The 23,148-nt window shown below is 41.8% G+C and overlaps 1 protein-coding gene across 2 annotated transcripts in view; it reads right to left on the bottom strand.

The window, feature by feature from the left end:
• Positions 1-23,148, bottom strand: part of LOC116316358 (canalicular multispecific organic anion transporter 1-like) — a 37,389-nt gene that overhangs the window by 4,944 nt on the left and 9,297 nt on the right. For both annotated transcript variants that reach the window (XM_039621457.1, XM_039621456.1), the window contains exons 11-28: positions 22,828-22,893; positions 22,518-22,655; positions 22,291-22,437; positions 22,127-22,211; positions 21,942-22,008; positions 21,623-21,749; positions 20,472-20,648; positions 20,078-20,245; positions 19,351-19,534; positions 18,986-19,121; positions 18,805-18,907; positions 18,500-18,719; positions 14,243-14,397; positions 12,304-12,459; positions 12,005-12,204; positions 11,769-11,895; positions 11,551-11,652; positions 9,732-9,875 (exon numbers count right to left, since the gene is read on the bottom strand). In XM_039621457.1, coding sequence (XP_039477391.1) covers positions 9,732-9,875; positions 11,551-11,652; positions 11,769-11,895; positions 12,005-12,204; positions 12,304-12,459; positions 14,243-14,397; positions 18,500-18,719; positions 18,805-18,907; positions 18,986-19,121; positions 19,351-19,534; positions 20,078-20,245; positions 20,472-20,648; positions 21,623-21,749; positions 21,942-22,008; positions 22,127-22,211; positions 22,291-22,437; positions 22,518-22,655; positions 22,828-22,893 — 2,502 coding nt within the window. The remainder of the gene's footprint in view (positions 1-9,731; positions 9,876-11,550; positions 11,653-11,768; positions 11,896-12,004; positions 12,205-12,303; positions 12,460-14,242; positions 14,398-18,499; positions 18,720-18,804; positions 18,908-18,985; positions 19,122-19,350; positions 19,535-20,077; positions 20,246-20,471; positions 20,649-21,622; positions 21,750-21,941; positions 22,009-22,126; positions 22,212-22,290; positions 22,438-22,517; positions 22,656-22,827; positions 22,894-23,148) is intronic.

Raw genomic sequence — 23,148 nt, 5'->3', positions numbered from 1 at the left:
TCTGGAAGCTACATTTTAGAAGTTCCCTCACATTTTTAGGGCCCGAGCACAAAAGTGCGAAGGCCCTATTGTATCTGCTCTGTTTCTTATTATTATTATTATTATTAGGGCCCGAGCACAAAAGTGCGAAGGCCCTATTGTATCTGCTCTGTTTATTATTATTATTATTATTATTATTATTATTATTATTATTATTATTATTATTATTATTATTATTATTATTATTATTATTATTATTCAGGCAAATGAATCGGCCTTTTGAGGGCTTTAAACATGTTCGAAAACTCATGAAATTTTGCACACATGCCAGGTCTGGTGAAAATTTTTGTATTTTAATGGTCCGTTACATATGTCCAGGGAAAAATGGCTCAGTAGCGCCACCTAGAAAATGTTAAATGCAGCCCTACGAGATGGGTATGACCTACATGTATAAAACTTGGCACACATATCTAACGCCGCCAGACGAACAAAAAAGTCTATTGGGGCCATGTCCTAAACCCAACAGGAAGTCCGCCATTTGCAAGTGAAGGTGACATTTTGGCTCTAATTTTGCCATTTCCATGCCTCGAACTTTTGCGAACTCCTCATTGGAATTTCATCGTACAAGCTTCATATTTGGTCAGTGTCAACTACACACCTGGGCCATGTTAAATTGCGGAGCTTTTGAGTTTTCGGGATACGGTGAGGGCGTGGCGCCACGGCGAATTTCGATGACTCGCCATGAAAATCTTATTGCCTCTCGTTCTGTCATACATTGTCCGACCTTGACCAAAGTGGACACATATGATAAGGCTCCACCCTGAACATATTTCAACTGCCATATTTGACATCAGGTACAGCGCCACCTAGTGGGAACAGGAAATGTCATGTTTTACACTTTGGGGTACAGTATTGTAATGGGTGACATCTGCAGCCTCAAATTTCTCCAGGAAAGCCTTAAGGAGTTGGTCTTGGGTTACAGAGAAAACTGAGTTTTTCGCTGAAGGGTGTGACGCCAGCAGCATGGCGAACATTGAGGTCTCGCCATGAAGAAACAAATTAGTGTAACTCAATGAAATCCAATCTGATCAGTACCAGATTTTACAGGGATGATGTCAGACCCGCCCTGAACAGATTGATATGCCCATTGTCAGGAATACGTAGAGCGCCACCTAGTGGCACCAGGAAATGTCATGTCTTTCATTTTGTTGTACTGATTTTCACAGGTTCATCGTGGCCACCTCAAAAGCGGTGAGTATCACCATCAGTCCTTCATGATGCTTCTGTGCGAAAATTGTGACTTTAAACTGAACGGCGCACCCTGTTGGCAAGGCGGTTCACCATGAAAGACGAAGTGGCTTTTGAGGGGCTTGGAAAGTTTAAAAGTCTTGGAATTTGGCCCAAACCTCCAGTGTGATGAGGGCTTTGTTGTTATGTGATCATTTTCCTTGAATAGTGCAAAATGGCTCCACAGCGCCCCTACAAAATTTCAAAACATCAGCCCCTGCTCTGTGTTTTATTTATAAGTCTGAAACCTGGTAAGCTTATGGAGGAAGTCACGATGTACAAAAAAAGTCTCTTGGAGCAATATCCCAAATCCAACAGGAAGTCAGCCATTTTAAAATTAATGTGTAATTTAGCCACTTTTTCGCCTCTTTTCAGGCCTCAGACTTTGACGAACTCCTCCAAGGGATTTCATCAGATTAACCCGATCTCTATGGGCTCAAAATGTGGTCATAAATATTTTGTACTTGTAAATCAGTTTTGTATGTGTAAAAAGAATTTGTGCGTGCGTAAAAAAGATTTGTATGTGTAAAAAAGATTTGTGTGTGTGTAAAAAAGATTTGTATTTGTAAAAAGAATTTGTGCGTGCGTAAAAAAGATTTGTATGTGTAAAAAGAATTTGTGCATGCGTAAAAAAGATTTGTATGTGTAAAAAAGATTTGTGTGTGGACTTAGCCAAAAACCCCCTGCAAGTTACAAGTGCATTTTGACCCTATTTTTCTTCCTGTCATCTGATTGGTCAATGTCATGTCAATCACAAATGTAACAATCCAATCAGAGGACAGATGGGTTTGGCTGTCGGAGGGGCACTTTTTTGAACTGCAGGTCCTTGAAGGGAATAAATGCCCTTTTACATGCCAACCCAGCGTTTTCCTTCCTCACCACAAAGGAAAACAGTCTGTGGTCGTCCGAGTTTGGTGATTTTTGTGTCACAGGTCTACGTGCTTTATACAGGGACTTCCACAGGCTTTTCAACAGCGCTGCGGACCCCAGCGGGGGGGCAGTGTTTTGGAAATGACAGTCTTCATTACAAAGCTTTCTTCGTTATGAATTAGCATACATGTTTTTATTGAACATTTGAAGAACTAGCAAAAAACAGAAACTGTTGTAGAGGACATAAAGTCAGAGATAGAAACGACAAGGAGCAGGTGCATCTAGTACAGGTAGAGCTGCTGCAAAAACCCACAGAGCTCAGCAGCCAGCGCAACAAATTCTGGATCCTTTGCTTTTAGTTAGCAGTTAGCATTAGCAGCACATCCTGCGCCTGATGTGAAAGGACCTTTATGCTGCGCACTGTGACTCACAGCAATGGTCCCGGGTCAGCCCTGACTTTGTGTTAAACTAATCCTAAAGTAATAATGGTATTTCTAACCACTGACATACCACAACTTTATCCTTTCAACAGCTGCTGAAAGTAAGGGGACCTAGCTGCTATCGGATATTTATATAGAGATCCTCCAGCTTCAAACTGTATTACCCTTCAAGGACCTGCAGTTCAAAAAAGTGCCCCTCCGACAGCCAACCCCATCTGTTCTCTGATTGGATTGTTACATTTGTGATTGACATGACATTGACCAATCAGATGACAGGAAGAAAAATAGGGTCAAAATTGTACTTGTAACTTGCAGGGGGTTTTGGCTAAGTCCACACACAAATCTTTTTACACATACAAATCTTTTTACGCACGCACAAATTCTTTTTACACATACAAATCTTTTTACGCACGCACAAATTCTTTTTACAAATACAAATCTTTTTACACACACAAAATCTTTTTACACATACAAATCTTTTTTAACACAAATTCTTTTACAAATACAAATCTTTTTCACATGCGCACAAATTCTTTTTACACATACAAATCCTGATTTACAAGTACAAAACTGATTTACAAGTACAAAATATTTATGACCACATTTTGAGCCCATAGATCTCCTGTGTGTGGAATCTAAAGACCTTTGTGATGTTAAATTGCGAAGCTTTTACGTTCAGGGAAACGGGTGGTCATGGCGGCACGTGGAGTTTCAATCCCTCGCCAAAAAGCAGTAATCTGCTGTCACTCAAAAACACAATGTCCAATCTCTCCCAAAGTTCGCAGGCGTGATGAGACTCAAGGTCGGAAATGTTTGTTATCCCATTTGTCAGTAATGGTTAGAGCGCCACCTAGTGGGACGACTATAATAATGATTGAATGAGATGAATCGTTAGATGGTGGTTCTAGGCATGAATTCCATCAATGTGACATCAGATCGGACGTGCTGGTTGTAGGTGTTGGGCGTGGCCCGACGTGCCGGGTGCGAGGGCCCTCATAACGCTGCTTGCAGCTTTAATTATTATTATTATTATTATTATTATTATTATTTCGGCAAATGAATCGGCCTTTTGAGGGCCTAAACATGCTCGAAAACTCATGAAATTTTGCAGACTCGTCAGGTCTGGTGAAAATTTACGTATTTTAATGTCCGTGAGACATGTCCAGGGAAATTGGCTCAGTAGCGCCACCTAGAAAAATGAGAAACGCGAGCCCCGAGATGGGTATGACCTACATGTATAAAACTCGAACACATATCTAACGTTCGAGACGCACATAAAAGTCTATTATGGCCATGTCCTAAACCCAACAGGAAGTCCGCCATTTGGAAGTGAAGGTGACATTTTGGCTCTAATTTTGCCATTTCCATGCCTCGAACTTTTGCGAACTCCTCATTGGAATTTCATCGTACAAGCTTCATATTTGGTCAGTCTCAACTACACACCTGGGCCATGTTAAATTGCGGAGCTTTTGAGTTTTCGGGTTACTGTGAGGCCGTGGCGCCACGGCGAATTTCGATGACTCGCCATGAAAATCTTATTGCCTCTCGTTCTGTCATACATTGTCCGACCTTGACCAAAGTGGACACATATGATAAGGCTCCACCCCTGAACATATTTCAACTGCCATATTTGACATCAGGGACAGCGCCACCTAGTGGGAACAGGAAATGTCATGTTTTACACTTTGGGGTACAGTATTGTAATGGGTGACATCTGCAGCCTCAAATTTCTCCAGGAAAGCCTTAAGGAGTTGGTCTTGGGTTACAGAGAAAACTGTGAGTTTTCGCTGAAGGGTGTGACTCCAGCTGCATGGCGAACATTGAGGTCTCGCCATGAAGAAACAAATTAGTGTAACTCAATGAAATCCAATCTGATCAGTACCAGATTTTACAGGGATGATGTCAGACCCGCCCTGAACAGATTGATATGCCCATTGTCAGGAATACGTAGAGCGCCACCTAGTGGCAACAGGAAATGTCATGTCTTTCATTTTGTTGTACTGATTTTCACAGGTTCATCGTGGCCACCTCAAAAGCGGTGAATATTAACATCAGTCCCTCGTGATGCTTCAGTGAGAAAATTGTGACTTTAAACTGAACGGCGCACCCTGGTGGCATCGCGGTTCACCATGACCAATGAAGTGGCTTTTGAGGGGCTTGGAAAGTTTAAAAGTCTTGAAAATTTGGCGCACACCTCTAATGTGATGAGGGATTTCTTTTTATATGTTCATTTTCCTTGAACAGCGCAAAATGGCTCCACAGCGCCCCTACAAAATTTCAAAACAACAGCCCCTGCTCTGTGTTTTATGTATGAGGTTGAAACCTGGCAAGCTTATTGGAGATATCAAGATGTACAAAAAGTCTCTTGGAGCAATATCCCAAATCCAACAGGAAGTCAGCCATTTTAAAATCAATGTGTAAATTTGGCGACATTTTCCCTCTTTTCAGGCCTCATACTTTGACGAACTCCTCCAAGGGATTTCATTAGATTTACGCGATCTCCTGTGTGTGGAATCTAAAGACCTTGGTGATGTTAAATTGCGAAGCTTTTACGTTCAGGGAAACGGGGTGGTCATGGCGGCACGTGGAGTTTCAATCACTCGCCAAAAGCAGTAACCTGCTGTCGCTCAAAACACAATGTCCAATCTCTCCCAAAGGTCGCAGGCGTGATGAGACTCGAGCTCGGAAATGTTTGTTATGCCATTTGTCAGTAATGGTTAGAGCGCCACCTAGTGGGACGACTATAATAATGGTTGAATGAGATGAAATTTTAGCTGGTGGTTAAATGCATGAATTCCATCAATGTGACATCAGATCGGAAGCGCTGGTTGTAGGTGTTGGGCGTGGCTCGACGCGCTGGGGTGCGAGGGCCCTCATATCGCTGCTTGCAGCTTTAATTATTATTATTAGTATTATTATTATTATTATTTTTCATTGAAATGAATTGCCTTTTTGAGGGCTTTAACATGCTCAAAAATTCATGAAATTTTGCACATGTCAGGTCTGGTGAAAATTTTTGTATTTTTAATGGTTTTATATATAGGCACTGGGAAATGGCTCTGTGAAATTTTGCGCCACCTATGTGTTGTTAAATGCAGCCCTACGAACACATCTTTTGAGCTACATGTATGAAATTTGGCACACATGTATCATGCCAAGACGAACAAAAAGTCAATGGGACCATTGATGCAGACCCAACAGGAAGTCCGCCATTTCAAGTGAAGGTGACATTTTGGCTCTAATTTTGCCATTTCCATGCCTCGAACTTTTGCGAACTCCTCATTGGAATTTCATCGTACAAGCTTCATATTTGGTCAGTGTCAACTACACACCTGGGCCATGTTAAATTGCGGAGCTTTTGAGTTTTCGGGATACGGTGAGGCCGTGGCGCCACGGCGAATTCGATGACTCGCCATGAAAATCTTATTGCCTCTCGTTCTGTCATACATTGTCCGACCTTGACCAAAGTGGACACATATGATAAGGCTCCATCCCTGAACATATTTCAACTGCCATATTTGACATCAGGGACAGCGCCACCTAGTGGGAACAGGAAATGTCATGTTTTACACTTTGGGGTACAGTATTGTAATGGGTGACATCTGCAGCCTCAAATTTCTCCAGGAAAGCCTTAAGGAGTTGGTCTTGGGTTACAGAGAAAACTGTGAGTTTTCGCTGAAGGGTGTGACCCAGCAGCATGCGAACATTGAGGTCTCGCCATGAAGAAACAAATTAGTGTAACTCAATGAAATCCAATCTGATCAGTACCAGATTTTACAGGGATGATGTCAGACCCGCCCTGAAAAGATTGATATGCCCATTGTCAGGAATACGTAGAGCGCCACCTAGTGGCACCAGGAAATGTCATGTCTTTCATTTTGTTGTACTGATTTTCACAGGTTCATCGTGGCCACCTCAAAAGCGGTGAGTATCACCATCAGTCCTTCATGATGCTTCAGTGAGAAAATTGTGACTTTAAACTGAACGGCGCACCCTGGTGGCAGCGCAGTTCACCATGAAAGATGAAGTGGCTTTTGAGGGGCTTGGAAATTTTAAAAAGTCTTGGAATTTGGCCCAAACCTCCAATGTGATGAGGGATTTCTTTTTACATGTTCCTTTTCCTTGAACAGCGCAAAATGGCTCCACAGCGCCCCCTACAAAATTTCAAAACAACAGCCCCTGCTCTGTGTTTTATGTATGAGTTTGAAACCTGGCAAGCTTATTGGAGATATCAAGATGTACAAAAAAGTCTCTTGGAGCAATATCCCAAATCCAACAGGAAGTCAGCCATTTTAAAATTAAGGTGTAATTTTAGCCACTTTTTCGCCTCTTTTCAGGCCTCATACTTTGACGAACTCCTCCAAGGGATTTCATCAGATTAACCCGATCTCCTGTGTGTGGAATCTAAAGACCTTTGTGATGTTAAATTGCGAAGCTTTTTACGTTCAGGGAAACGGGGTGGCCATGGCAGCACGTGGAGTTTCAATCCTCGCCAAAAAGCAGTAATCTGCTGTCACTCAAAACACAATGTCCAATCTCTCCCAAAGTTCGCAGGCGTGATGAGACTCAAGGTCGGAAATGTTTGTTATCCCATTTGTCAGTAATGGTTAGAGCGCCACCTAGTGGGACGACTATAATAATGATTGAATGAGATGAATCGTTAGCTGGTGGTTCTAGGCATGAATTCCATCAATGTGACATCAGATCGGACGTGCTGGTTGTAGGTGTTGGGCTTGGCTCGATGTGCTGGGGTGCGAGGGCCCTCATATCGCTGCTTGCAGCTTTAATTATTATTATTATTATTATTATTATTATTATTATTATTATTATTATTTCGGCAAATGAATCGGCCTTTTGAGGGCCTAAACATGCTCGAAAACTCATGAAATTTTGCAGACGCGTCAGGTCTGGTGAAAATTTACGTATTTTAATGTCCGTGAGACATGTCCAGGGAAAATTGGCTCAGTAGCGCCACCTAGAAAAATGAGAAACGCGAGCCCCGAGATGGGTATGACCTACATGTATAAAACTCGGAACACATATCTAACTTTCGGAGACGCACATAAAAGTCTATTATGGCCATGTCCTAAACCCAACAGGAAGTCCGCCATTTGGAAGTGAAGGTGACATTTTGGCTCTAATTTTGCCATTTCCATGCCTCGAACTTTTGCGAACTCCTCATTGGAATTTCATCGTACAAGCTTCATATTTGGTCAGTGTCAACTACACACCTGGGCCATGTTAAATTGCGGAGCTTTTGAGTTTTCGGGTTACTGTGAGGCCGTGGCGCCACGGCGAATTTCGATGACTCGCCATGAAAATCTTATTGCCTCTCGTTCTGTCATACATTGTCCGACCTTGACCAAAGTGGACACATATGATAAGGCTCCACCCCTGAACATATTTCAACTGCCATATTTGACACCAGGGACAGCGCCACCTAGTGGGAACAGGAAATGTCATGTTTTACACTTTGGGGTACAGTATTGTAATGGGTGACATCTGCAGCCTCAAATTTCTCCAGGAAAGCCTTAAGGAGTTGGTCTTGGGTTACAGAGAAAACTGTGAGTTTTCGCTGAAGGGTGTGACCCAGCAGCAGCATGGCGAACATTGAGGTCTCGCCATGAAGAAACAAATTAGTGTAACTCAATGAAATCCAATGTGATCAGTACCAGATTTTACAGGGATGATGTCAGACCCGCCCTGAACAGATTGATATGCCCATTGTCAGGAATACGTAGAGCGCCACCTAGTGGCACCAGGAAATGTCATGTCTTTCATTTTGTTGTACTGATTTTCACAGGTTCATCGTGGCCACCTCAAAAGCGGTGAATATCACCATCAGTCCCTCTTGATGCTTCAGTGAGAAAATTGTGACTATAAACTGAACGGCGCACCCTGGTGGCAGCGCAGTTCACCATGAAAGATGAAGTGGCTTTTGAGGGGCTTGAAAAGTTTAAAAGTCTTGAAATTTGGCGCACACCTCTAATGTGATGAGGGATTTCTTTTATATGTTCATTTTCCTTGAACAGCGCAAAATGGCTCCACAGCGCCCCCTACAAAATTTCAAAACAACAGCCCCTGCTCTGTGTTTTATGTATGAGTTTGAAACCTGGCAAGCTTATTGGAGATATCAAGATGTACAAAAAGTCTCTTGGAGCAATATCCCAAATCCAACAGGAAGTCAGCCATTTTAAAATCAATGTGTAAATTTGGCGACATTTTCCCCTCTTTTCAGGCCTCATACTTTGACGAACTCCTCCAAGGGATTTCATTAGATTTACGCGATCTCCTGTGTGTGGAATCTAAAGACCTTTGTGATGTTAAATTGCGAAGCTTTTACGTTCAGGGAAACGGGTGGTCATGGCGGCACGTGGAGTTTCAATCCCTCGCCAAAAGCAGTAACCTGCTGTCGCTCAAAAACACAATGTCCAATCTCTCCCAAAGGTCGCAGGCGTGATGAGACTCGAGCTCGGAAATGTTTGTTATGCCATTTGTCAGTAATGGTTAGAGCGCCACCTAGTGGGACGACTATAATAATGGTTGAATGAGATGAAATTTTAGCTGGTGGTTAAATGCATGAATTCCATCAATGTGACATCAGATCGGAAGCGCTGGTTTTAGGTGTTGGGCTTGGCTCGACGCGCCGGGGGTGCGAGGGCCCTCATATCGCTGCTTGCAGCTTTAATTTTTTTTGTGTTCCCTCACAAAAAAAAAAAAAAAAAAAAAATGTGAGGGAACGGGTGAGGGAATAAGAACCAAAAAGGTCAAAGGACATTAAATGCACATATATAGCATCCGTTTCAATGAGCACCGAGGGGGGTTTGTGCCTCGCCTCCTTTCACTCTAGTGGCCTCCTTTCACAGTTGGCCAATCTGAGCCAGCAGAAAGCTTACACAAGTTGTTAATAGTTAACCTTTTAAATTAAAAAAAAAATAGCGGGACAATTTTATATATTATGGATTTTTCAATGAGGGAGAAAAAACTTCCCACTGATTTAATGTCCATCCAAAAACAACATCTTTTTTTCTTTTTTAGCAGTATATGCTTTTGTATCTTTGGTGAACATGATATCAGATACAGTAAAACCTATAACTTTTACAAGAACTTTATACATATATGGAGACTCTTCCTCTCACGCTCACACACACATACCTTCTCAGTGCTGTCAATGTCACAAGTGATTCCATGCAGCACTAAATCCAATTCAGGTCTGTAACGGACTTTGAAGTTCTCAAATTGCACTCTTCCTGCCTCTGGCCACATCTGTGGAGGTCGAGTGTCAGTTACCCAGTCAGCCTGTAACAACAGAAAAAGAAGCAGAACGCATGTGTAATAAAGCACAAAAGTTATCAAATTGAGCTAAGATAGCTCTAGGATATGTCATGCATTAATATTCAAACCAAGATAGATAGGAAACAAAATTATACAGACACCATACATATAGACATGCATGCATACACCATTAAAATAAAGAAGAAAAAAAAACTTAAAAAGATGTCACGCTTGGTAAAAAATTAAATAGCTCAAATGAAAATATTCAACCAAGATTAACAACTAAGGCCCAGTGTGTCACGTCCGGTGTGGCAGACGTGTGGAGTTTAGATAAGGACCCAAGATGCAGACGGCTTAAGTTGTGAGCGACCTTTATTAACCAAAGGGTGACATAAACAGGGACGAGGTGGACGAAAACCAGAAGCTAAGAGTAACCTAAACTGGGAAAAACTAAGCAAAAACAAACCTGAAACCTTGAAACCTAGAGACATGAAACGGAGATGCAGGGAGAACAACACAGGAGAATGCACAGGAAAGTGGAGGGGAACAACACAGACGAACCAGCCACGAGGACGGGTGAACACACACTATAAATACACACCAGTAATCAGGGGATGGGAAACAGGAGGGAAACACACCTGGGAGACATAACAGCTGACGAGGCAGGGGAAACGTAAATAGAACACGCTGACATAAGACAGAGACCTTCAAAGTAAAACAGGAAACACATATGCAAGGACACAGACTAGGAAACGCGGACTTAACACAGGAATAGATGGGCAGAACAGAATAAACACTAAACAGGAGGAACAGAACCAAAATCACAATAATAGAAAACACAAAACGCTGGGTCAAAAGGACCCAGGATCATGACACAGTGTATATGTGCAATGTTATACTGTATTCTAAATCAGACAAATTTCAGTCTGAACGGACGTGCTAATCAGTGCAGCTCTGCTGCCATTATGAATAAACAACTCAACTCAAATAGAACAGATTGAGTTCAAATATGTGAAATCAAATGTCAGTGAAACATAAAATGAAATTGTTGCATCAAAATCTTGTTTGTTTGACAGTTATCTGAATCGTTATCAGTAGTATGTTAAGAAACAGTGGAGAAACGGCAGCTAGGAATAAAAGAGCAAACATTGCAGTTGACGTCACACCCAAGCTTATTAGATTCCTGTTGAACTGTCAGAGTTATAATAAACTCACAGCCTGTAGAAATCTTAAAATTCATGTCCTATTTAAGAAAACAGTAGATTTTGATTTAACCAAAGTATAAATAATGTCGTATGGCAGCTTGGTAGTTAGCGCTGTTGCCTCACTGCAAGAAAGTCCTGAGTTAGACTCAACCATCTGGCTGGGGCCTTTCTTTGTGGAGTTTGCATGCTCTCCCCATATCTGTGTGGGTTCTCTCCCGGTACTCTGGCTTCCTCCCACAGTCCAAAGACATGCAGTTAGTGCGGTAAGGTCAATTGGAGATTCTAAATTTCCCACAGGTGTGAATATCAGTATGAATGGTTGTCTGTCTTTTGTGTTATCCCTGTTTCAGATTGGCGACACATCCAGGGTGTACCACCCTCACGCTATGGTAACTGGGATAGGCTCCAGCATCCCCGTGACCCAGATAAGGATAGACTGAAGAGAATAGATGGATGGATAAATAATGTCTTGCTCACAAAGTATTTCTACATGCCTCGTTCTTAAGCTGAGTGTATTCGTTCACTCTCTCCACAGCTACAATATTGGTCTCCAACTCTGAGGTCATCCTCACCAGCCAGTTGAGGGTCTGGGTTACCTGCAAAACCCAAACAGGAGAGAGGTCTGTGTTTACATTATTCCTGCATTTTAGTATTACCGCATATATAAACACTGATGAAATAAGGATAAATTCTGAGTGTTTTTGTGACTGACATTAAGGGCATATGATACAGATAGGCCAACCACATTGCTGTCAATAGAATCTCTGGAAATGACAGCAAACAGAGCAGCAAAAAACACCACCAGGTTTCCAACAAACTCCAGACGCATGGCCAGCCATCTGTCAAGAAAACAAACCCCACAAACATGCACACAAACAAATTTTAGGGTCTCATCATTTAGCATCATATGCTTCTCTGTGTTTGCAGGTACACTGTTCAATGTCTGACCTGTCAGACACGATCCGCAGGTAGATACTTTTGAGGTTTTCATCTATAGTTACTTCATTGTGTTTAAGAAACCTGTCTTGATGCTTGTAGGCTCTTATCACTGACAGGCCGGACACCGTCTCACCAAAGTGAGAGTATATTGGTGAGCGAGACACCGAGTCCAGCCGGCGCAGCTGTCTTGAAGTGGCAATATAAAAGCGCTGGGTGTAGAGAGAAAGACACAAAATCAGTTTTAATTTCATATTATAAGAAAGTTAGGATAGCTTTTTTACATATCTTCTTTACCTTGTTTAGCTTACCTGTACGAAGAAGTAGATCAGGGCCAGAGGAATGATAACTATGGCAAAGAAAGGAGTTGCCAGGCAGATGACAAATATTGTTCCCAGTACACCCAGCAGACACAGAAGGCAGGCGCGCAGGTTAGTGGGAATGGCCTCATCTATGGTAAAAATGTCCTTTAGGATAATATTTGGAGAGTTAGTATTTATTAAAGTTAAACGTCAATTTTATTTATAGTGCACATGTAAAAACATAAAAAGTGCATAATTAGCAAAATTCTAAGTGTAAATAATACTAGAAGAATGAAGTCAAGTATTATAAAAGCTAAAGATCATATTGGAGAAAATGTCAATGATAAGTCATGGATGTTCATCAGTGACTAAACACTTTTAAAGTTTTAAGTTGTTCCTGAAATTAGAGCTGTTCCAAAGAATACAGACTCTTACTGTCATGGTCCTGGGTCATGTGACCCAGCGTTTTGTGTTTTTTGTTGTTGTTGTTGTTGTTGTTATTATGTATTCTCTTTGTGGTTTCGGGTTCTGTTCTTCCGTTTAGTGTTTAGTTATCCCTGCCTGTGTGTTCCCTCTGTTCTTCGTCTCTACCTTTTCTCTGAGACAAGTCTGTGTATTTCCTGTTTTACTTTGAAAGTCCGTGTCTGATGTCAGTGTGTTCAGTTTTGCACCCTCCCTGTTTTGTCATGTTAACTAGGTTCAGCCGTGTCTCCCTCCTGTCTGTAGTTTCCCTGTTTCTCTCTGTGCATTTATAGTGTGTGTCCTCTCGTGCTCGTTGCTGGTCTGTCTGTGTTGTTTCCCTGAGTTACTCTGTGTTACCTCCGTGCGTTTCCCCTTGCATGTCCTTCTGTGGATTAAGGTTTCAGGTTTGTTTTACTACCTTCCCCAGTTTAGGTTTCCTTTAGGTTCTGCACATGCCATCGCCACTTCTGTTTGTATCTTCTCTGTGTAAATAAAGCTCACTCGCATCCAAGCTAGTGCCAGCGTTTGAGTCCTCTCTCACAAACTCCACACAGCTTGCCCCGCTAGCTGTGACACTTACAGCCATTCTAACTATTTAATAATTTAATGATTAATTATTAGGCCATTAAGACCCTTTTGTTGGTATAAGCAGGATGTGAGGATACAAGAGAAATTAGCTCATTCTTTCATTTTTCAACAAGTGGCAGAATTTAGTAGCCACAGCTAACAGAGACAACAGATCTACACACATATTACAACATTAAAGCAAATAGTTTGATTTGGGACTGTGCAAATAAAATCGAAATGAATTGAAGAGTATATTGATTTATTTAATATATTGTGTTTATACACCACCCTGCATTTAATTATTATTAATCTCTGGCTCTCTTCCACAGTGTGTCTTTGTCTCGTCTCCCTTCTTTCACCCCCAAATGGTCACGGCAGATGGCGTCTCTGAGTCTAGTCATGCCAGAGGTTTCTTCCTGTTAACAGGAAGTTTTTCAATCCAACTGTCGCCAAGTACTGACTCAGGGGGAGTCATCTGATTGTTTGAGGGTTTTTTCTCGATTGTTGTAAGAGCTTTACCTTTACAATATAATGTACCTTTAGCGACTGTTATTGTGTGTCAGCACTAGATAAAATTGAACTGAACTGTATACTTGAGGAGGCACTTGGGAAGAAAGCCTCTTTAAAGAATGATGTAAGGAGAGAACAATTTTAAGAATATTTAGGATTGTATTACAAAATGTGAGATAAAGTGGGAAAAATTAAATAACACAAGTGGATATACAACTTGCAGCAAACACAAATAAAGCCTTTTTTAAAATTTAATGTTTAGTTTTTTCAATTTTTAGCACTGTTATTTTAGAAATGACATTAAAAACTAGTTCTAGTTTGTATTTGTAAACATACAAGCCACAAGAAGATAAAATAAATATTGAAAACTATGAAAAGAATCCTTAAAAAGTAAAATACAAGACCCTACTTTTGCAAAGCGGTTGATCACTCTTCCAATAGGTGTGGTGTCAAAGAAAACCATTGGAACTCGCAGGATGTTGTTAAGAAGTCGTGAATGCAGGATACGAGATGCATTAATGGAAGCATTGGCTAGGAGCAGTGTGCCGAGGAACACAAAGAGACCTGCAATAAAAACAAGAAAGTTTCTAAATAGTAGAACTACATTTTTAACAAAGACAAATCCACTGTGAACAGAACCTTGAACTTACAGTAACACTCAGGTGTGCTTTTTCCTGCCTACTGATATAGAATGGCTGTTATTATTATTATTACAAAATAATATTTATTTTCAAAATTGCTAATTGTCATTAGGAATCTTGTTAATTGGAGACCCGAGCAGGTTTGGATGTTCACAAATTCTTAATGACAAAGTTTAGCTTGTATGAAATTCAGGGTTGCATGAGCTGGAGCCTATCTCTGCTGCCACAGGGCAAGAGGGAAGGCACAAGATAGGCATATTCTTTTTTTTTTTTTTTTTTTTTTTGTCTGTCCCATTTGGTTCTTTAGCCGTCAGAATTGTTGTCTGAAGACCAACAAGGATACCAAATGGATTTATTTTGCCAAATGGATCATCATGGCATTGCCATATTGGTCCATTTGATCAAACTTTGTTGTTATTATTTACTTTATTTTCAGTTGTTACAGGTGGGACAGACATGACTGGGGGATAGGAAAGGGAGAAAGAAAGAGAGGAAGGAAAAGAAAAACAGAAGGGAAAAGAGACAGTGAGAAATGGCACTTGCAAAGACAAAGAGAAAAAAAAAATCTCCTGGATCACCTTTTGAGAGAAAAAGAAGAGAAGACAAGCAAAAAAAAAACCAAACAAAAACAAAGCAACATACTAAACACAACACCATCACGTTAATCTAGCTAAGTGTGAACAGCAGTAAATACTAAATATTGAAAGTTGTTGTGCAGCACGCAGGACAGACAGCGCACAATGTGCTTTGAAGTAGCAGCTAAGAAAGGTGTAGTTTATGTCTACGAACAGTGAACACCCGTGTGCACACCTGTGTGGATCAGCGTGCTTGTATTCAAAAGGTTTCCCCATGTAACGGTCTGCTAGAGGGTGTGGAGGGCCATAGCCCCGTCCCCCAGGGCATGAAGCAGGCATGGAGGAGATCCAGGCTCCAGACATCCAGAGGCCCCAGAGTGCGAGAGCCCAAGGAGTACCACCGGAGGGGCATCCGTGCCACCCTCCTGGGAAGGGCTGAGGAGATCCCCAGACGAGGGGTCACCCAGTAGCCACGGGCAGAAGCCAGAGGGGTTGCACTGGCGTGCCCGCCGGCTCTGCCGGCAGCCAGCTGTGCCAGAGTGAACCGAGTTGCAGGCCCCGAGGCCGCAGGCCCGAGGGCCCCCTTTGCCCCGGAAGAGGCCTGACCGAGCGACAGGCATCGGGCCCCGCCAAGTAGCCACCGGGAGTGAGCTGGTGCATACCTGAGCGCCCAGCCCCGGACACCAAGAACCACCAATGCACCAACCCCTGAGGGCATCAGTTATCAGCAGGGAGTGTGGTGAGGGGAGATAGGCCTCCACACTTGGAGGGCCTGGGAGTACCCAGGAGGTGGAGTCTAAGACCCGACCTGACATATAGACACAGACAAACAGGCACACACAGACATAAACATGCTTTCCCACCCTCATGCACACATATACAAACACTCAGCACTCACCCAACGTAGGGATAGACATACATAGACATGTACACACAATCATACTCCCCAAACATACTCTATGCCCCGGGTCCAGGTACCCTCGCCCCCAGAGGGGGAAACGGCACCCAGACCCAAGAGATGTGACCCTTTCCCCCGGGGTGGAGGCAAGCAGACCGCCCAGGCTCCGCAGCAGCAGGGAGGCCAATCGGACAGCCAACACCTCCTCCCAGCCCCCGCCCGATGGCTAGTAGAGAGAGGGGGTGTGTGAAGACCCCATACCTCCCTCCTCCCGCTCATGTGTAGTGTTGCTGCGTGTTGTTCTAAAGTGCATTTAAAACAAGGGAGGGCATGGTGCTGCTGCCAGAGAGCAGCAGGTGTTAGCACGGCCCCTCCTGAGAACCCTCAATGTCTACATGGATTTAAAATTGAGAGGTGGGCACCGCGCCAGAGGTAGGGTTGAATACACAGACCGTCCTCTGGGCGCCGTTAACGTGGTCACCCTCAAGGCCCTATATATATGTGTGTGTGTGTGTTATGAGAGTGTGAATAATGTGGATGTCTAAGTTGTGAAATAAAATTGAGGCACAGGTGGCCAGAAGGGGACAGAGCGGGGAATGCCGCCCTGCACCCTGGTGACACACCCGCACCCCAAGGCCCTACCTGTGTGGGTGGGTGTGGTGGAATGGGAAGAGGAGGCAGCCGGGGATGGGGAGGAAAGAAGGGAGGGCAAGATGCCCTCCTTAGGGCCAGCTCCCCGCTGACCCCAGTAGGCACTCCCGTCCTCTAGTACCCACCAAGGCAAGGGAGCCCAGGCCCATCCAGACCGGGGCCTATGGCAGCAGCACCGCTAAGCCCCACAGGACCTGGGGAAGCCCACCCCACCCCACCGCAGAGGAAACTATACCCACCCCAACATTCAATCATTTCCAGACTACACAAGACAACAGACACCCAGGTTAGGTTTATTCTCCACCTCTCCTGTGTCTCCCCACCTGCAGAGTGGACTTCTGCAAGGATGGAACAACCTCCTGCCAGTTGAAGAGCCCCCAGTTAGGCCAATGCACCAGAGGCCCCTGCACCAGGGCTGAGCCCCGTGCACCCACCCGCCCACAACCTCGGCGACACACCGACGAGGACCGAAGCCCCCAAGGCCCAGCCAGAGCCCCATCACGGAGACGGCACCCCAACCCCAAGCCCCCCGCCTGCCCCGGATCCACTCAGGGGCAGCCAGGCCACCAGGCCAGTAACCTACGTCCGCCAGTACAGACCATCCCCCAGCCCCGCTGCATGCAGTCACGAGGAGAACACCCTCTAAGAGCGACCAGAGCCACTAACCAGGTTATGACCACAACCCCCCGGGTTGAGCCCTCCAGGGATAACGTCTCTCGGGGTTCTCCTGGCGCCCTAAGCCCATCCCAACCTCCATATCAACCACAATAGCGAAGGCAGGACCAAACCATGACCCCCCTACCCCCACTAGGTGATGAAGCCGATCAAAGGAGCCCAAAGGGATTGATCAAATGTGGTGGCAGAGGCTGTATCAAGACTAATGTGATCTATTAGATGGTTTTTATATTGATTAGAATTAAGATTATTTTTATTTTTCCAGTTAAGGAGGACCGTTTTCTTGGCAATGCATAGGGCTGTAAAAACAATGTGGGCTGTGTTTATTTCTGCAGTGACCTCATCCAAGTTGCTCAGCAAGCACACTTTTTTCATATTCAATTCTTATTCTTATAAAAAAATAGTTCAATCAGTAATATATGTACTGCATGTACAGCTGAGCTCAAGATGAACCAAGGTCCAAATTGACAGTCTTTTTACAATATAAAGCAGCTGGAATAAAACATTTCACTCTGACATAGTAATTGGTCCCCCAATCACAATATGAAAGAGCAACCGGCACTATTTTTTGTTATCCATGCCACCATTGACAATTCAATAATAATTTCAATAATTTCCCAAGGTATGTTGATATCAACTATTCTTCCATTAGATTTTTATTTACATTAAAATAAAATGTGCTGTATGTCAAATGTACAGACTGTTTTGTGATTTTAATATCATATGAAAAGAAAAAACATATTTGAATGGTGTAAATAAAATACTGTTAAAGAACAAATAAATAAGAAATGTTTTCCCTCCCTTTGTACTCCTCTAGATTTTTTCACTCATCTCCTCCCTCTACATCAGCCCCATCTTTCCCCAGGACTGAACAGCTCTGAAGCATCCTCCTTAGTTTTGTTTTGTTTTTCATTGATTAGTTTAGTTTTATTACAATTTTTTTTATTACACTGAGTAGTTTAGTTTGAGAAGATTCAGTTCAGCTTAAGAGAATTCTGTATATAAATAAATTCCTCCTAATTATTAAAATAAGAAATTATAGGTGCCTATGCACTTTGCAGCATGGGTCCCTGTGACAAAGGACCTAACGCACACAGTGCACAAGTCCTCTAGTACAATAAAAAGACTGGATGTTTAGGTTGTCTATTTAGCGCTCTAAAAACGAGTGGATCCTTACATGAACCTGAAAATATTTGCAAATACAAAAGGAACGACTGTTCTATTACCCTGAGCCACTCCAAGAACTCCAAACACTCCCACCCTTGTGTCCCTCTTCCAGGAAGGGTATGTCATGTTGTAGTACTCCACAGAATCACTGGTCCAGTCACTCAACCACAGATTTTGACCAATCCAAGCAACATTCTGGGTGAAGTAACTGAGGAAAACCATGGCAGAATATCCCCAGCCCATGGCTCGCAGGTACTGCAGGAACACTGCAAGCTTCACCTGGAAATCAGTGGGAGACGGCACTCAGGAAACAGGCTATCATTTGTTGTAATCATATGCTAGTTTTACAAAAACATTTTGTTACCTGTCCTGTTTCCATAGTTTCCTTCTCTATAAGCTTCTGGCCTTTCTGTGGTTCATCAGCATTTTCAGATTTTTTAATGGAAGTATTTCTTCTTAATCTGACACTAAAAGAAAATAGAGGAAAAAAATGAAATGGACATTCTGTTTCCCTGGTTTCATCTATAACTTTAACAAGCTCGAACCTGCCATGGCGCTGGCTGCGGCGGATGCTGTTTTCTCGCTTAAGTGTAAGAGAAACAGTGTCCTCCAAAGCACCGTCAGGTTGGGCATCGTCTTCATCTGGGATGAGCTCAAAGTCTTCTGCATCCTGGCCCTCTCCTAAAATAACAATATACATGGTGTTTTACATATATGGCAGTAATTTATGGTACTTGGGTCAATATGTGAACAACATCAACACAAAGTATCCATAAAAATTGACAAAAAGAAATTCAATTCATTCATATTTGTGATGTATAATTTTAGCATAGACTTTGGTTGTACAGCTAACAAAACATGTGATGTGTGCAGATTATGTTGCTAATATACTAAAAAAGGTTGTAATCACCTGTTTCTGAATTTCCCTGGTTGCTCTGCTCTTTGGCATATGTGTCGAGAAACTTAGAAAAAGCTCCTCCACTGGCACGAAGGTTTTCATAGGATCCAACTTCAGAAATGACTCCATTCTCCAAAACCACTATTTCATCCACGTAAGGCAGGAAGCTTATGCCATGAGTCACCAGGATACGAGTCTGTATGGTCAGAGATATATGAGACTCAAGTTTGAATTCACCAATCAAATAGGGTTAGATAGGATTTACAAAAACATTGTTAAGTATTAAAGAAAAAGAAAGAAAAATACATAAATTATGTTTAAATATGTTCATAAATTGTATTTATCAAAAAGAGAATATGTTTCAGTTCACTGACTGAATTAACAATAATTGGTTTAATCATTTAAAAATCATTTATAAAACCAAACCTTTTCTAATTTGTAATTCCATTTTCGAGTGGCTTTTATTCCTAACCTTTCATTATTAGCTATTCAGTTATCTTGATCATTTAGTGTGATATTTAGCCTATTCATGTAACCTTTACGTAATGCTCTGGTCCTGGGTAAAATGAGGTAAAACAAGTAACAGGTGGAATATCCTGTGCGGATAGTATTTCATGTCAAGATTCCTCAGAAGAAATTAAATGGGAAATGGTCAAGTTTTTTTCCCTTTAAATACTGATTTCAACTTAAAATATTAATTTTAAAGTGAAATGTTTAGCATATGTTGTTAAGCACAAACCTTGTTTTTAAGTATTCCATTGGGTCCAATAACTTTTTCAAATAGATGCTTTCCTACATTGGAGTCGACGGCAGACAAAGGGTCATCTAATAGATAAATATCAGCCTGACTGTAGACTGCTCTGGCTAAGCTCACACGCTGCTTTTGACCCCCTGAGAGGTTGATACCCTGAAAAGAGAAGAAAGGAGGGGAAAAGAGATACCGGGATTCTTTTTAATGCAAGGAAGCCTTTCTTATATAATTAGAAGAGCTCTTCTGTTTTGTTACTTTTTTGTCATGTATTTAAGAAACAAATATTTTACATGTGTTTACAATAAACACCATACACAGCATTTGCATATGGGAAAAAATATTTGTGTAACCAAAAACCTGAACCATTCAAAGTGTAACTCACTTTCTCTCCAATCTCAGTGACGTCTCCTCCAGGCAGCAGCTCAAGGTCTGGGGCAAGAGCACAGGCCTGTATTACTTTTTTGAAGTTCTCTTCTTCATGTGGAGATCCAAACAAGATATTATCCTTCAAAGTAGCATTTTGGATCCAGGCTTGCTGTGGTACAAAAGCAAGAGAACCCTGGAAAGAAATAGACTATGACTCAATTACAGATGTCTCACTACATTGTCCACACGGTTTTATCCAGACCAAACAGTACAGTAGGTGAAAAAAAAAATCATTTTACTGGAAATGCTAGAAAACTCCACTGAACTCAATTTTTCAGAGAACAGTTTATTCTGTGGGTAAAATGGTTTGAGTTATGAGCAAATCATCTCCATTTCACAACATTTATGCAAAAATATACTTCTTTATTCTGCTGTTGCTGAATTAATCTCCCTCAATGCTGATGAGTTTAGACCAGATTATTAAAACTGCCTGGAATGAATTAGGCTTTTGCTGTTGTTTTGTTTCTGCATCTTTACTTTGTTTGTTCTTCAATGTTTAATTGTTGCATTCTTTAAAAAAATTAAAATATTGTATTGTGATTGTTAAATTCTTCTACGCCTTTTGTCCTTCTTGAATGTAACTACTGCTATTTAGACCACAAAAAGTTGATGCTGTTCATATAGACATAGTGTTTTCAGTGGGAATCTTTCAGTCTAAAAACACTTTGTCCAGATGAACAGAATCAACTTTTTGGGATATCCTTATCTTGATGATTAAGAATGCATAAAGATACTGCTATATAGAGTAATTCTATAATTTTAGTCATAAAATAAACTCAGTAAATTATTCAATCAACATTGATTTTTCTGTATTTAAAAGCCAAAAAGATAAGGAACATAATTTCCTTATAGAATTATAAAGTATTCTGATTCTGATAATTTCCTGAAAAAGTCTGCCTTGATAAGAGATGAGGGAAGGCGTTGAAGTAAACACCAAAGCAAACTTAATTTGATTATACCACAGTCATGCTACATGTTCAGTTTTTTTAAAATAAATAATTATTGGTGTGAACATTTGTGTTATTTTAGTTAAGACCTAATTACATGTTTTGGATTTTACATATTTTTAACGCACACTGACAGACACAAATGAAAAAAAGCCATTACCCTAATGTTGATAAAACCTTTGGTACTGTGCATCTCTCCAAGGAGGGCTGACATAAGAGACGACTTTCCTGACCCAACAGCTCCCACTACGGCAACCAACCGACCAGGCTCAATGTCCAAATTCACACTGGACACACATAATAACTGTACTCAATGCTGTGAACACATCAGGGGCAAATAGGCAGACTGGAAAAATTGAAGCAATGCTAGAAAAAAACCTGGTGAACATCTCACAGTTAATTAAGTTAATCAGTAACATGACTTGGTTGAAAAACAGTGATGTAAATGTGTAACTTTTTGATGAACAACACAGACATACTCTTTCAGGAGAGGCTTTGCATCTTTTTCCCAAGCAAAGGAACCATCACATACACTCACAGCAGTGTCTAAAAAATGAACACAGACCAAGACAGAGCTTAACAGATGATCTGCACATGTAAGAAACTGTGAGTAAGCTTCAGTCTTCAGCTGTAGAACAAGTTCAAATTCTTATGCTGAACATACTGAAACTGGGGTCTTGGCGCACAATGTCACTGTCGATGTCTTCCCCTGCCAGAAACTTCTCCAGGCGCTTCTTAGACACTGCTGTCTGCAAATTCAAAGAACAGGTTAAGTTTGATTTTATCACAGGCTTGATACATGTGTGTGATCTAGGTCTGTTCACTTACTTGCACAATGGAAGCAATGAGCATGGGCAGCATGGCAAGAGGAGATCGGAGGATGTTGAAGAGAGAGATGGAAGTAAAAGCTTTCTCAGCAGTTAACACATTATCATTGCTCACACTAACAAATACTGCAAATGTGGCCAGAGAAACCTGCAAGTACAGACAGTTTAGGAAAAAAGGTTGTTTACCATTTGATTCTAGTCTCTGCAAAGCTCTCTGACAGAACTCACCAGAGCTGGACTGCAGCGGAAGATAAGCAGGGAGAAGGAGTGTAGGTAGGCAAACGTCTTCATGACTTTTAGTTCTTCCCCTCTAATGTCTTCCACCTGCTTCTGGAAGGATGGCTCCCAAGCATACAGCTTCAGAATCTGGTGAGAGAAAAAAGAAAAAGACAGGGAGGAGGCAGTGAGGCAGAAGGAAGGGTGGGGCAGCAGAGCACTTATGGTTCATGACGTCACTGCAGTTTCATGAAGCATCAAAGCCTTAGATGTAAGGAAGGCATCGACATACACCATGGATACACTGAACAAAAGAGCTCACCTTGATCCCATTTAGAATTTCATTCATGATTTTCATTCTCTTATCTTTAAACTTCATGTTCTCTATCTGAAAAGAGACACAATGTAGCTCATGTTAAACAGGCAATAAGGAAATACTTAAATAAAGTGTTTTGAACAGCAATTTATTCTGTGTAATTCATATGAAAATAAAAAACTAACTTTTTCACCAGCAAGAATCACGTGTTCAAAGTTACTGAGATCACTTTCTTCACATTAATGTTAATATTAATTAAACCCCAAAGAAATTGGTCTTTTTATAGAAGGGAGACTGGTCTATGAGAACAAATCTGTATGTTGTCTG

This window comes from Oreochromis aureus, linkage group 13 (genome assembly GCF_013358895.1).
Source record: "Oreochromis aureus strain Israel breed Guangdong linkage group 13, ZZ_aureus, whole genome shotgun sequence".
NCBI classification, from domain to species: domain Eukaryota; kingdom Metazoa; phylum Chordata; class Actinopteri; order Cichliformes; family Cichlidae; genus Oreochromis; species Oreochromis aureus.
This window is presented reverse-complemented; position numbering and strand designations above follow the sequence as displayed.